The sequence below is a fragment of the Cercospora beticola genome, chromosome 7, assembly GCF_033473495.1.
Source record: "Cercospora beticola chromosome 7, complete sequence".
Classification (NCBI taxonomy): domain Eukaryota; kingdom Fungi; phylum Ascomycota; class Dothideomycetes; order Mycosphaerellales; family Mycosphaerellaceae; genus Cercospora; species Cercospora beticola.
In genome coordinates, this window is record NC_088941.1 from 1,640,763 (window position 1) to 1,655,123 (window position 14,361).

At 52.9% G+C, this 14,361-nt stretch overlaps 6 protein-coding genes across 6 annotated transcripts; 3 read left to right on the forward strand and 3 right to left on the reverse strand.

The window, feature by feature from the left end:
- Nucleotides 1-278: 278 nt before the first annotated feature.
- Nucleotides 279-1,565, forward strand: RHO25_010895 (uncharacterized protein; the record flags this gene model as incomplete). The annotated part of the gene is made up of 2 exons (XM_023602227.2): nt 279-894; nt 952-1,565. The coding sequence occupies 2 exons, from the start codon at nt 279-281 to the stop codon at nt 1,563-1,565; spliced, it is 1,230 nt and encodes a 409-aa protein (XP_023450900.2).
- A 1,904-nt stretch (nt 1,566-3,469) lies between these two features.
- RHO25_010896 (uncharacterized protein) lies at nt 3,470-4,828 on the forward strand (the record flags this gene model as incomplete). Its single annotated transcript, XM_023602226.2, has 1 exon — nt 3,470-4,828. One exon carries the CDS (start codon nt 3,470-3,472, stop codon nt 4,826-4,828), a length of 1,359 nt encoding a protein of 452 aa, XP_023450899.1.
- A 191-nt stretch (nt 4,829-5,019) lies between these two features.
- RHO25_010897 (uncharacterized protein) lies at nt 5,020-6,719 on the reverse strand (the record flags this gene model as incomplete). The annotated part of the gene is made up of 3 exons (XM_023602225.2): nt 5,020-6,036; nt 6,089-6,579; nt 6,638-6,719. The coding sequence occupies 3 exons, from the start codon at nt 6,717-6,719 to the stop codon at nt 5,020-5,022; spliced, it is 1,590 nt and encodes a 529-aa protein (XP_023451005.1).
- A 702-nt stretch (nt 6,720-7,421) lies between these two features.
- Nucleotides 7,422-8,644, reverse strand: RHO25_010898 (uncharacterized protein; the record flags this gene model as incomplete). Its single annotated transcript, XM_023602224.2, has 3 exons — nt 7,422-7,678; nt 7,796-8,374; nt 8,425-8,644. The coding sequence occupies 3 exons, from the start codon at nt 8,642-8,644 to the stop codon at nt 7,422-7,424; spliced, it is 1,056 nt and encodes a 351-aa protein (XP_023451004.1).
- Nucleotides 8,645-10,724: 2,080 nt separating this feature from the next.
- RHO25_010899 (uncharacterized protein) lies at nt 10,725-12,497 on the reverse strand (the record flags this gene model as incomplete). Its single annotated transcript, XM_023602222.1, has 1 exon — nt 10,725-12,497. The coding sequence occupies one exon, from the start codon at nt 12,495-12,497 to the stop codon at nt 10,725-10,727; it is 1,773 nt and encodes a 590-aa protein (XP_023451006.1).
- An 825-nt stretch (nt 12,498-13,322) lies between these two features.
- RHO25_010900 (uncharacterized protein) lies at nt 13,323-14,150 on the forward strand (the record flags this gene model as incomplete). The annotated part of the gene is made up of 2 exons (XM_023602221.1): nt 13,323-13,363; nt 13,415-14,150. 2 exons carry the CDS (start codon nt 13,323-13,325, stop codon nt 14,148-14,150), a joined length of 777 nt encoding a protein of 258 aa, XP_023450902.1.
- Between the last annotated feature and the right edge of the window lie 211 nt (nt 14,151-14,361).

The window sequence follows — 14,361 nt, forward strand, 5'->3', positions numbered from 1 at the left end:
GCCTAAAACGAAAATGCAGCAAATCACTCCCCACCTGCTCGCTGTGCTCGAGAGTCGGCCGCTTTTGCGACTATCAAGACCCAAGCGCGACGCTAGAGCGGGATAGGGAGAGTCCTGGTCGGAAGTCGAGAGCACATTCATCCAAGCCAGCCAGGCAGTCACGCGATCCTCCTATATCTACTGCGCATCTGGGCACTCCAAGCAGTCTCGATGATAGCGTCGCCTCCATACGACCCGCTCGGTGGTTCCTCGATTCGGTTGCGACGAGAGGATCAGAAATGAGCTTGAACCGCCGACTTCTGTGGACCGATATCATCGACCATCTTCCGCCGCCATCTATCGCGGATGCCCGCGCCATAATCGACCACTATGCCGTGACCAGCCACCTGTGGTTCCCGGTGGTGTCGATCAAGCGGCTGGCTCGCGAGGTGTACAGCAGCAATGAGGTCGTGGCTGCCGATATGATTGCACTCTTGTTCACCATGCGACTGCTATCGCTACCCCCTTCCGACACTTCCTACTCCAGGTATCGAGCCATCAAGGCTGCGCTGACGGAATGCGAACAACGCAATATCTTATCCACTGACTACTGCGCAGCATACGTGCTGCTTGCGGTGTACGAGTACGGACATGGCATCTTCCCCGTGGCCTACTTCACCATTTCGCACTGCGCTCGCATCTTCTACTGTCTCGGGACGCATGACAAGAAGAAGGCGACGCAGCTATTCGGCGTCGTTGACACTTGGACGGAAACAGAGGAGAGGCGAAGACTCTGGTGGGGGACCATGATCCTAGATCGGATGGCCCATGCTGGCTTCCGCTTTCGCCCGCTGTCGACGCAAACCATCGCACCGGACGAAATTATTCCTGCGGCAGATGGCGACTGGGACAATGGTGAGCTCACCGTCAATGCCCTGCTGGTCATGAGTATCGAAGCCAACGCTGCTGTAGGACCTTTTGCCAGAACTTGCCAGGCCGCTCACCTCCTTGGCAAGGTCTGCGAGCACGTCAACGAGCACCCGAGTGCGGCAGATGCTGACCTGCATCTGGAAGAGGCTGCGCATATTTGCAGAGCCGTGACCGCATTCAAAGTGCTCCTCGACCACGATAATGCCGCGATACGAGAACCGCACCGACTGATCACTGCACGCGCAGTGTGTCTTTCAGCACTGCACCTGATGTATGATACTCATAGCTGCATTGAGGTCGACCATGTCGAGGCGGCAGGCGGCAACCGAGGTCGGCGTCTGGAGCTGCAGCAGCTTGCGATTGATGGGTCAAGGGCCATGTCTGAAGAAACTGTGGACCTCGCGAAACAGATTGAGGCATATCTGGGCTCCCATCCGGCCGCAAGCATGAGCCCTCTGGTGCTCAACTGTCTGTACGCTGCCGCTGGCACATGGGCTTGGCGACATCGCGAGACCGGAGACGAGGCGAGCTTGGAGAACCTGAATACAATTCGCCGTGTTCTGGGCATACTTCGAAACCAGTGGCAGGCCTGTAATGACTACCTCGGCTTGCTGGAGAACACCGAGATCACGTATACAGGAGCATGCTTCCAGTGATCGCGCCCACTGAGAGCAGAAGTCGACTTTTTGACCAAAGAATGTAAAGGCTTCTGTTGTCTTGTGGCTGTTGGGGCCTCAAGTCCTCCGTGTGCTTCTTGGGCGCGCCATCATTCCTTCTAGCATGGGAAATTTTGGAGGTGGCGTCTGAGTGACAGGTTCCACGACTGCTGATGGGATAGGTGGGACTGCCGATATAACGACCAGCCGTTCCAGATGTTCCGCTTCACTGCGTGCGTTGGATCCTCGAGAGCGAGGGCGATGTCCTTTGTCGTGCTTTCCGCGGAAGCGCGAAGCCGATAGCAGGAAGTGACGTCCGCCTAAAGTTGGCAGCCGCGATCCAGATCCACTTCCTCATGGTAGAAGTTGCACCATCACTCATCAACTGAAACACGTCCGGTACGGCTTGTCTTGGATCCAATGGGCCAGAAGGAGATCTCTTACGCCGAATCGTTTGTGGCGACGAGAGCTGGAGGCACATTCCCACCGGAGGCGAAAATGGCTCGGCCAGCACAATTCAACCAAGTCGAAATTCCTGAAGTTCAAACAGTCAGCACTCCTGGTGTGTTCAGCCCTAATCTAGCCCTAGAACTACCGATTGTCGGAAATCTTAGGGCGAGAGGCGCAACGCACTCCAGAATTGCCGGCTAAGACAATCGCTATTCGGGTGAACGTCACGCTCCTTTATTGAGTCGACGTGTCGAGGAAAGTGGCGTGGTACACGGAGAAAAGATAAGACTTCACGCTCGTCCGAGGCCTGGTGCGACAAGGCAGACGCAACCCTTATACGACAATGACCTGAGAGGCCACGGTTTTCCAATTCATTTTGGACACTGTGAGGCACGGCAACATCTACTGTCGCTGGAGAGGGAGCATACAAGCTACTGTAGGGGAGTATGATGGCAGGACATCTCTGGATTGCAGCAAGAAACTGGTCGACATGTTTTGCGCGAAATGCACTGCGCATCTTCCCAAACTCTGTAGTACGAGATTAATTCTCTGTGTAAGATTTGGATCACACAGATTCGTACAGAAGCACAATGCATCAGATCTCAAGGACCAACCCATTCAGGAATACGAGATGGAGTTGGAATGCGGGCGTGTGCTCCGCACATCGAAGACTAGACCTTGTCTCTGCCGGTGGCGTTTACGCTCGCCCCGAGAGTGGTTCTGCCTGGTTCCATGTGTGTTCTTTCGACATAGGGCTTCAGGCTCACAAAGACCCCGATTCTGGGAATCAAAGCATGACTCGCGTTGTCGATATGGGGTCTAATAGCACTTCCTTGTCATGCGATCGAAACAGCCTAGCAAACCTGCTCAATGGAATGGCAAGGAATCGAGTGAGCTGCAGCTGCAGCGTAGATCGAAGCAGATTCATAGGACGGATCTCTCACCCTCGGAAGAGGAACAATATGCAAAGCTGACAAGCGAATGAACTGAACAATTCTGCAATATACATGTGAAAGGCAGCATTCCCCATCGACTCATTTCTGGGGTCACAATGCCGGCCGCCGAGGAGAGACTTCAGTTCGCCTTGTTCGTGCGTACTCGGATATGCCGGGTACAGCGATGACCCTGTGAATTGGGGAATGCAGGAAGATGAGGTAAGCCAGGCAAGGATGGACATGAGGGTCCAGAGAGCAGTACTGCGATTGACGTTCTCGTTCTCGTCCTATTTGCGGATTCACGGATAGCATTTGCTTCTTATGGCCCACTCCACTAGAGACGCAGAGCCTGCAGTCTAAGAGTCTGTCCGCGCGCAAGCCTGCTGTACCTTGTGTGGTTGGTTTGCGGGGACGGCATAATCAGGAAATGGTCTTGCCTATCCACTAGCATTTAGCAAGTCGGCAGGACGACCTCGCTCCCTGCTTTTCAATATTGCTTTTTCATGACTCGTGCTGGCAATGGCACAGACACGAGATCGACCTATTGAAGTGGCGATTGTCGGAGCTGGTGTCTCTGGCCTCGCGGTTGCCAATGGACTACTTCAAGATGCTCAGCAGCGGTACAATATTACCGTCTATGAGCGGGACTCTATCGCCTTCAGCTCGGATCGAGGGGGATATCAGATCCACATCAACACTACCGCCCTCGAAGCTCTAAGACAAGTATTGGATCAGTACAGCTGGAGTCTCCTCCAGAAATCCTGGACCAGGAAAGATCCACGACCGCCATCGCTAGTGAACCCAGCAGATTTCGGCCTGGTTCTCGACCTTTCCCAACTCAAGTTGTATCCTCAAAGCAAGCAGATTGCAAGGACAAGTCTGCGACGCGCTCTGTTGGATCGCCCACTGGGAAGAGCTTGTGTTCGCTTCGACCATCGCCTAGATCGACTCATCACTCATGAGACGGATGTCGAGCTGTGCTTTACGAACAAAGCCAGCACTCGCGCCGATATCGTCATTGCCGCTGATGGAAGCAACAGTAAGATAAATGCTCTACTTGGCTTGAAAAACAAAGTCAAGCTCAAGGACTGGGTCTCTATCCAAGCAAGAGGACCCATCGATCAAGCCACATATGAAGCTCTGCCTGCATCTCTAAAGACTGCGGGCGCAGTGGTATACCTTGGCGGACGCAAGATTGCTGGATACGTCACCGTATATGGCGGCCAATGTGATACTGACGTGCAAACCAACAACGACAATCTCACGCTAAACTGGGCTGTCATGCTACCTTCACAGATTGGACAGCCTATGCTTGAGATGGCACAAAGTGATTCTGAAGCATCGATAGAGCTGCTAGTCGACTACATCGATCAAGCTTTAGGCCCTTCACATCCTTTGACAAATATGGCCACTAGTGTGAAATCCAACATGAGAGTTGGGCTGCTCACAAGCTCGGTCCAACCTGCCATTGATTGGCGTCAAACAGCAAATGCAAGTCCTCAAATCTTCCTTCTCGGCGATGCGATCCATGCCATGGCGCCAAGTCGAGGGATGGGTGCTAATCAGGCACTCATCGACGCTGCGAAGCTGGTGGCTCTCCTCAACGAATCGTCGATTTCTGATCCTGCGTCTCTGCAAACCACGCTGCCGGATCTCGTCCAGAAATTCGAAGCAGAGATGTTGCCTCGTGCGTTCAAAATGGTCAAAGCAAGCGAAGACATGATCGGACTTGATTTGACTAGTCGTCTGGACCGGTGGAAGGTCTACGCTGTTGGCTTTGTGCTGACTGTCGCGGGATGGGGCTACAGCATGCTCGAGCTCGTCGGACTATTTGATAACAAGCGATGGGAAGACCTAGCGCATCATAAGGTCGAATGATCAAACGGCTTGAGTCGGGCAAAGGATACACAAGACGAGGGGGGACAACTTCTACACGATGATGAACGTATAATCGAAGAAGAGCCTGTTTAGGTAGACTACCTGAACGGAAGACTCTTGCCTCCGGTCTTAACCCGAAATGGCTCGACAGATCGCGTCTGAAGTACAGCTTTAATTCCTAGCAAACAGAACTATGCCATGGAAGGTAGCAAGCCAGCCGTGGCAATTCGCATCCTCTTTCCGAACAGCCAAACAGGCACAGTCAAAATGGTAAAAAGACCCAGTATCCCACCGAATACGCCAAAAGGTATCTCTGGCCCAGCGCTCATCACCCAGTTGCTCACAAAGAAACTGTAGGCAAAGGAGACGACTCCTCGGGCTATCGTTGTCATAACAAAAGCGTCAGCTGCCAATGGGCCATACGAGTCGATCAGATAGCTGAAGCCCACGGAGGGCACCGAAAGGAGGGCGTAAGATATCATACCCAACCCAACAACCATTCCTGCCCACACGCCAGTTCCAGGATTGCCAGCAGAAAAGCCGAAGCACCAGATTCCTGCTGTTGCGATGATCAGAGCAGGAAACATGATAGGTAAACGTGCTTCCGGTTCGGCAAGTCCAGTGCGATCTCTCTTCGCATAGCGTTTGGTGAGGACATCCACGATGATGTAGGTAGAGGCACCACCAATGAGGACCCCGACGAGACCGCCAACGTTGATCAAACCGACATTGTTCCCCCATAGATATGGCGGAGCAGCAAGAAACTGGGGGCCCACAGTTGCAGTTGCTACTAGACCGCCGAGGATCCCGCCATAATGGAGACATACAAGCCATGTGCCTGGGAAGAGAAGAGATTTCCATGGCGCCAGGAAGTTCTTGACGATGTGGCCACGGTAGACGCCAACTCGCAGGCTTCGTGCAAAGGTGAAGTGCTCTTGTTCTGACGAATGGCTGACATCTGAAACCCTTTCGACTGTATCCACTTCCGCCTTTTCGAATATCGTAGTATTTTGCAATTGATCTTGCTCCATCTGTCCTTGGCGATCGAAGATTGTCTCCGGCACAAATAGAATCTGTGCCACCAAGGTGAAGGCCAGAGGAGCGAGAGCAATCCAGAAGAGATAACGATAGCCAAGGTTGCCAGCGATATATCCGCCGACGAGACCGCCAAGGATGGATCCGACGCTGAGGAAGGTGCTATAGAAAGCCTTAGGAAGGAGTCAGCACAGACAGGTACGCTGCAAATTTTGGATCACTCACTATCGCTCTTCCTCGCTGATGCACGAAGAAACACTCTCCGATCACATGTGGAGCTACGCTGTCCGCTGGTGCGATTCCGAATCCCTGGACGATCCTAGCAGCAAGGAGCGAGTCGAACGAGTCTGCCTTGCCGCACCAAATCGTCGCGCCGACTGTGACTGCCAACGCCAGGATCAGGACCGGGCGACGGCCAAAGATATTTGAGCAAGGAACCCAAATAATGTTTCCCAAGCCGATCATCAGAACGTTGTACGCGATGAGGTGAGAGAGCTCGCCATAGCCAGGTGGTGGTGTATTAGCCGCTCGCGGCAATTGGAACATGATGATGGGTAGAGCAGATGCTATATTTGCTTGGGCGAATGTCCCTGCGAGGGCATAGAAGGACATGGTGAGTAGAACTGCGTATTTTCGCCATCGTGGCCAGTTGAGGGGGTCGGCTGGGTTGAGAGTTGGCGGAGGGATGAGGGCGATGTGATCGTTGTTCTCGTGCTCTGGGCAAACGTCAGCCATATATTCTACGAGCATATCGATGCAGAATAGGAAACGGACCAATTAGTCGAACCGTGCCAGGCGGTTCAGCCTCCGCTACCTCTGCTTTCGACAGACTGAAAGCGTATCTCCACCGAGACATTGTTAAGCAAAGGTCGTCTATCGAATTCTGTGAAAGATTGCTCTGCACAAGACGATCCAGGAGAGCAATGCCGTCCTGTCTGAGCACAACCAGGCGCTAATATACATGATCGTAGCCATGCATAGGAGACTATCTTCACCCAATTGCCGATCGACCAAGCGAGGCGTTTTCTAGACGACCTGTGAGTCTGGGGACCCCGCATGTACGCGTCCACTCTTCCACGTCTCGCTTGTGTTGAGTGAAGGAAGTATAGTTCAGCCATGTGGGCATGCGTCGTCTTCGGACCATCATTGCTGTGGCGGCCGAGGCGCCATACCCGATTAGGACGAAAGCACCTTCTCACGACCTCGATAACACCTACTTTGCAGGATAACAGGAGGTGGCTATGGCAGTGTCGGGGTGCTTTAGGGCAAGCTCTGCATGCCGGAACCTTTGCCGACGACAGCTGGTGTGTTCACATGAAGATCTGGTCGTCATCATCCCTACTCCGAAGACTCGGCCGAGCAGGGGTTTGAGTTCTTTAGTCTTCAATTCATCTACATCATGCTATTTCCATGCTTCTCACTTGCACCTGCCTGAGGCGAACAACATTGATTCAGGAGTGAGCTCAATTCCAAGAGCTATAGGGTACTTGGCTGAGCTCTTTATATCTCAATGCTTGCCAACTCCCAAACCTGCCCACTGACATCCGTAAGCCACCATCTAGCATCCGAGCGACACTGAGTTGGCGAACAGGGTGTAACTGTCGGCATTCAACACGGCTTGAGCAGTAGTCAATCTCGTGCTTGCAGCGTAGCCGTACGCGTAATCAATCGTGTTCGGCGAGTACACAGCAGAAAGATGAGTGGTCTCGTGCAAGACAGTTCCAGCTTGATCTTGGGCGAAACAGCTTCCAGTGACAGCAGGCAGGGTATAAAAGGCTGGGCAGTAGTTGACGTTGCTGGCAGATGGGACGGCATCTGGTTTCCGAGGGGTGATGTTAGCATATTCTGGAGTTCGTTCCAGGACTGATCACCTTCTAGGAGAACCTCAAGCCTGGAGGCGCGGGGGAAAAGGGTCCGCAGGTGATAACTTACAAGCGAGTACATTCGATGTGCAGTATCCGTAAGGGTCAGTGCAGTATGTTCTGGACACTCCACTAGTGGATGAAGAGCACTCTCCAGCGACAGCACGCAGACGTGCAGCAACAGTGTTGCGCGTTCCGGAAGCAGTGGTGCGGAAGAAAGTGTTGAAGCGAGTTGCGGATCCGGAGGCGGCCTGGCTAGCTGCAGCATTGGCTTGAGTGGCGCAGTTACGGAGACCATTGACCACAGCAGTGCGGCGAGTGCCAGTGCAGTCGCTCTGGATGATTGTGCGCTTGTCGAGACGAACAACATCGCCAACAGCAGCAGCGGCTTCGCCGTCAATTTCGAGCGACAGAGTGTTGGATTCAAAGATTAAAGCATCACCCGTGAGCTCGGTGGAACCAGCCTCCGCATATGGGAAGACTCCATCTGCCAAGAATTCGTAAATGCCAGAGGCTGGGAAGTCATAGATCTGGGCCGCTTGGATCTCCTTCTCGATGGTCTCTCCTGCTTCAAGGGTGACGAAGGCATCTGCATCGAGGTTTTGAAGCGACATGCGCTTCGTGATTCCGACGAATGTGGCCGTAGCATCTACGTTGAAATCAGCAATGTGCACTTTGTATCTGAGATTCATTACTCACTGCCTCCGGTCACGTAGAGCTTGTCCACTGGTGCATCGTCGAGGATAGTGCCTCCGGCCAGGAGGTTGTAGGCTGTGGATCCGGTGTTGGTGAGGGCGACTCGGACGAGGGTGTTGTCGATTTGAGTCAACGTTGCTTCGAGAGGAGTTGCTCGCCGATCCAGAGGGCTTGCAGCAACAGTGGCCACCAGGGCAGCAGCAGTCGCGAGAGTGAACTTCATCTTGTCGTTCGGGATGGAAATGCGGGTGCCTCGGATTGATGGACTGAAGAAACGATGATGAGTCCAGCACAACTGTGGTGATTGTGTCCATCTTTATACATATTCACCAGATGTTTATTGTAGATGGAGCGTCCACAGCGCAGCGGACCTTTTGCGATCTTGCCGTATCGCCTGCAGTCTGTAGGTTTGCTTCGTAGCACGGCGAGTATGCCCCAAGAGGCAGTTGACAAGACTCGACAAGTGTTGGTTGAACATCGAAGATGTCGTGCATCGTGTTCTCCAGCGCGACATTCCCGAATCGTCCATCGCTATCAAAGTATCACTCAAGTCGGACCAGTCGCAACGATGCGTTGTCCGACTCGTCGAGAAGTACAAGACGTCTAGATGACTTGGCTGGTCTGAGGTCCAGCCCAAGCCCATATACTTTGCTCGGCATTGGCTTCGCCATGGCAATAATGGTCCGTCTGTATGTCTTGTCGCACTTTGGCAATGCTTCTCGTGACCTGTCTCAGATCGTGAACTTGCCGCCCGAATCTAATTGCTCCTGAATATGTCGCAACTTTCGATGTATGAGTGGATGCCATAGCCTGTCGCTCTCCAGACCAGTATTTACTGGAGTAGGAGATTCATCGCATGTGTGAATATGCTTGGAATCTCTGTCATGCCAAGAGTCCTGTTCTGCATAAGAATGCATACCACATGCAATGCAGTGTCTCTACGCGAGGCGAAGGACATGTAACAACCTGCATCCTTGGCGTAGGTTCAAATCGACTTGTGAAGCTTCCTATTGGAGGAAATTGGTGTGGAGTTGTTGCGCTCGTATCGAAAACAGGCGAGTTACATCTGTTCGTTGCCCTACGCTAGTCCTGACGCCTATCAGTGTCTTTGCTGCCACGAAAGACGGCGAGGTCCACCATGATGGTTCGTTGCAGGGCAAGGAAGCTTTCGCCAAATGCATCACGAGCGTCTCCGCTTGGGGAAGGTTCCAAGCAACTTTCACTCATGTCAGTGATGCGAAAAGACCCGCTGGTGGTCGCCATTGCGTGCTCAGAGCACCCATAATGCGTGATACACTAAGGGATTGTGCTTGGACCTTCTCGCAGCAATGGAATAATTGGAGAAACGGTCATCGACATCGAACCAATGCACGACATGAACGAGGCTCTTTCTGGCACACCAATGTTTCAGGCATACTCCATAGCAGCATTGGTGACTGCAGATGCAGGCGTCTCGGCTACGGAACGTCTTTGCTGTCAAATGGGAGCCGGCATCCGCCATGCAGTGTTACCGATCTGTGTGTTCTCTTGTCTCCTTCTCGAAATGGACGTTATCCGGCTTGGAATGACCCACTAGGTATAGTCTCGCGTCAAGCTGGCTCGTCGGCGGACTGCCGGAGCTCGCCGATTGTGAATGCGTGCCTCCGTAGACATGTGGTCAACAGTGTTGCTCCGCATAGTTGATCGCCAAACCGAAGAGACACATTGCATCCAGTGTCATTGTTCTGGCAGTCCTCCGCACGCGCACCTGGATCCAACAGCACGCCAGCAGTCAAAACATGGCGACAACTTCCATTATTGAAGACCTGGAGGTGTCACTCAGCGCCAGCGAGCAGTCACAGACAGTCAAAGCAAAAGTCCGGAACCTCAGCACCTCCACTACGTACACATTCTTCACCTGGGATACCGTGCTTGACTCATTGAGTCCCTTGGCGACAGGCACTTTGCAATTGCGATCGAAGTCTTCCGGACAGGCGATTGAGAGCCCTAGAGTACTAGCCCGTCGTGTTATGCCACCCAGACGAGAAGATCTGGCTGAGATCGCACCAAAATCTGAAACTTCCAACGAAGTGATGTTAAAAGGGCCCTGGCTTCCGCAGGATGCGGAAGCGTACATCGTGCGGGCCGTAGGATCATGGAGAGCCGTGTGGAGGAAGCCGATTTCAGAGATTAGCGATGCCGAGCTGGAGTCCATAGAAGGCGATATCGCAGAAGGAACTTTTGAAAGCAATGACTTGGTCGTGAGTCTAGCATGACTCTGACAAGAACACACCAGCTGTGCTCGCACAAGGAGTCTTTGTACATTAGGACACGACATAATTTGAGGCAGTTTGCTCGCCAGATTGAACACTCCTGAGACGAATGGTCTTTCCGGCTCGCTCTCCAGTAGCTTTGCCTTCAGCCACCGCAAATCTGCCATTGACAAGAACAGCTCGAATGCCATTTGCAGGTTGTCTCGGCTTCGCGTATGTGGCTGCGTCACGAATAATTTCAGCATCGAATAAGACCAGATCCGCTCGGAAGCCTGTTTTGATCCAGCCACGATCCGAGACCTCCACCACTTTCGCTGGACGTGAAGTGAGATGGGCAATGGCTTCCTCCAGACCACCTTGGAACACTGTCTCGGGCTCGACTGCGTCGTATACTTCGCTGCTTCTTGGGTGATAGATATTTCTCGATTTGCCTTGCGGAAGATCTCGTGCATAGTGTCCTAGGTACCTTGGGAAGGTGCCCCAGCCCCGAGGATGCGGTTTGGTAGAAGTCAAGATGCCATCAGATCCCCCTGTGTGGCGCGGATGACGCATGATCTTTCGAACGTTGCCCTCGTGGCCTGAGTGGGACAGGATTGTACTGTGGAAGTTGTCTTCTCTCAGAATCTCAACATATTTGTCGAACGGGTCCTTAGATTGCTCTTCGGCGATCTGCGCGATTGTCTTGCCAACATATGCTGACGCCAGCTCCTGTTTCTGCACACCTCCAATCTCCAGGATATCCCAATGTAACGTGCAGCCATGACATCCATCTGTACCCTCGAAAAGTGCCAGTCGTTTGATCTCGGCGAGCTTTGCGGGGTCGTTCAGTACCTCCAATTTATCATCCGCAGATGCAGCCCAGCTGGGTAGAGTTGATGCCAAAGTTGTCGACCCGGGCAGGTAGGGATATGTATCCAGACTGATATCGACGCCTTCGCTGATAGCTTGGTCGATCATCGTGACTAGCTCGTCGGCTCTTCCGGCGTTCTCTGCGTAGTTCAGAGTAGCATGTGTCAAATGAAGACGTACGCCCGTCTTTCTTCCAATATCAATCATGTCCGCATAGGCCTTTAGTGCCCCTTTGCCATAGGATCGGGTATGCGGGCAGTAATAGCCTCCGTACTGCTTAACAACCTTGCAGAGTTCGGCGATCTCATCATCTGAAGCGAAGTTGCCGGGCACGTAGGTCAGCCCTGAGCTCATACCCACAGCACCTTCCGCAAGAGACTTGGCCAGTATCCGTTGCATCTGTGCAATCTCATCGGGAGTCGCTGGGCTTGAGTCCCAGCCCTTGACGAGAATTCGCAAGTTGCCTTGAGGCACCAGATATGCTGCATTAGTTGCAATACGTTCGCGATCCAGTACATCCAGATACTCTCCGACAGTCTTCCATCGATTGAAGAAGTCTGGAGGATCGGTAGGATTACCATTCCAGCCAGATATCTGCTCTCTGATGCGAGCCATGCTTGCGTCATCTACAGGGCTGTACGAGATGCCATCCTGTCCGATCACCTCTGTCGTTACACCTTGCGTGATCTTCGCCTCGTGAGATGGGGTATGAAGGAGCGACAGATCTGAATGCGCATGCATATCGATGAAGCCTGGGCAAAGACTCCATCTGCCGTTCTCACAATCGACAATGTGAACTCCGGCATCCCTCATCTGCTTGAGCTCATTGGGCTCAATGGAAGACGTCGCATCACGGATGGCAGTAATATAGCCCTCCTTGACTAGGACACTTGCAATGAATCGGGGAGTTTCGCCGGAACCATCAAAGATGGTGGCGTTCAGAAAGGTGATATCTTGTTCGCTGGAATGCTCCATGATCAGGTGGGTTCAATCTTCTCTGGAAGCTCACAAAGCTCTTGCCAAGGAGCCGCAGTGCTCTCTGCGGATGACAGCTGATGAGAAGCCATGATCAATCGTCGTGTTGCTTTGTCAGGATGGAGCTGTTGTTCGGGCAAGAGAGGAGGCAGACGTCGCCTATCTGGCACTAGTCCCGATTTGGAAAGCCGAAAGCACGTTGGCACGACAGACTCCAACGCGTCTTCACTTCTCGCTCCTCACGCGCTGAGGACTGCTTTCTCATGCCGCCATCGGTAATCCATCAAGCTCTGGAACAGAGATCTCTGCTGCGAGAGCCGGCATCAAACTATCGCATCGCACTCGCGCCCGTGGAGAAACCGTTTTCTACAGATTGTCGAAACCAACGCCGAAAGCCGCGAGAAGCGCAAGTGCGTGCATAAAACCGCAACGGCTTTTGAAGCCAGTTTCTGGGCAAGAATATCTTCCTGAGATGACCTCTCACCCGGGCACCATGCGTACAATGCCGTCAAGGGTAAAGAATGCTTACAACGTTGCTCGGAACAGGAACGGAGAGTCTCGCAAGTGCTCAGAGGACTGCATAGATGTCAGAATTGATACAGGTCGACATCTCATCACTCTCCCAAGTGAAGTAAAGACAACCTAACGGTAGGTGAGCTTTGAGCGTGGATGCCTGTCCAATTGTAAAGCGCTGTGAGTGAAGGAAGATCCCAATAGCAGGTCAAAACCTCACTTGGGCCCCCATAAACTGCCTACTTTCCTAAACAACCTCTCTCCACTTCTCTATTCCCACAGCATCTTCCGACAGACAGGTGTCAGCACAAGATGACCACAATGTCGAACATCAGCCCACGCAAGCGCAAACTGTACGTCTCTCACTCACCGTGCTGACTCATCTCCAGCTGACATTCTACCAGGTGCGACTTCTCGGAGGAGACCGTGATCATCTTGGTGGGACCGAGTGTCAAGAGCTACACTGTGCATCCAACAATCTTGACCAACCACTCTCGCTTCTTCCGGGCAATTTTCAGCAACCATACATTCAGAGAGTCATATGAGAAAGTCGCCCGCTTGCCTGAGGTCGATGTCGGCATCTTCCAAATCTACATAACTTATGTCTACAGCGGCAACATCGTCCTATCCAAGCATGAGGGCGGGGAAGAGTACGGCAAGGACAACGACCCGGATGGTGTCATGCGCTTTCAGATTCTGGTGCAGCTGTATTCCCTCGCCAACTATCTTCACGATGGTAATCTGAAGAACAGCATTATCGACTACCTGATGGGTCTCAACGAGCTCCTGGACAGCGGCGCAACAGCGGCAGCAATCACACTGGCCTTCGAGACGAACGCACAAGAGAGCAGCGCCTTGTGTCGGTTGCTGGTCGACACTTACCTCTTCTCCTGCTACCCCAAGTTTCTCAAAGATTCCTGGAACGACCTGCCATCGGCCTTCATCGGCAGTCTGACCTTTGGCTGGGCTCAAGCTTCCTGGGACAAGTCCACGGTATACGCGCACCCCTCGGCGGCCGCTCGTTGCAAGTACCACGAGCATGACGAAGATGTTCCTGTGGATGAGAGCGGTACTTGTGGGATCGGGCCCATCAAGACCACGCCCAAGAAGGGGGCCAAGAGCGGAGTGATCAGACGGTGAACATGAGTCAAGCAGGACCAGCATGACCAAATCCAGGTTCCGAGCATTATAGTACAGAGATGACTGACTCAATAGAAGCAACGTGGGATGTGTGTACAAAAAGGCATTCAGCGCGAGAGGTTCCACTCTATCGGAGACGCTACGTTACTGAAGCCGCGGCCGCATAGCAGGAACATTTAATCGCGCTTGTCATGCTAGGATATCGTGTTCT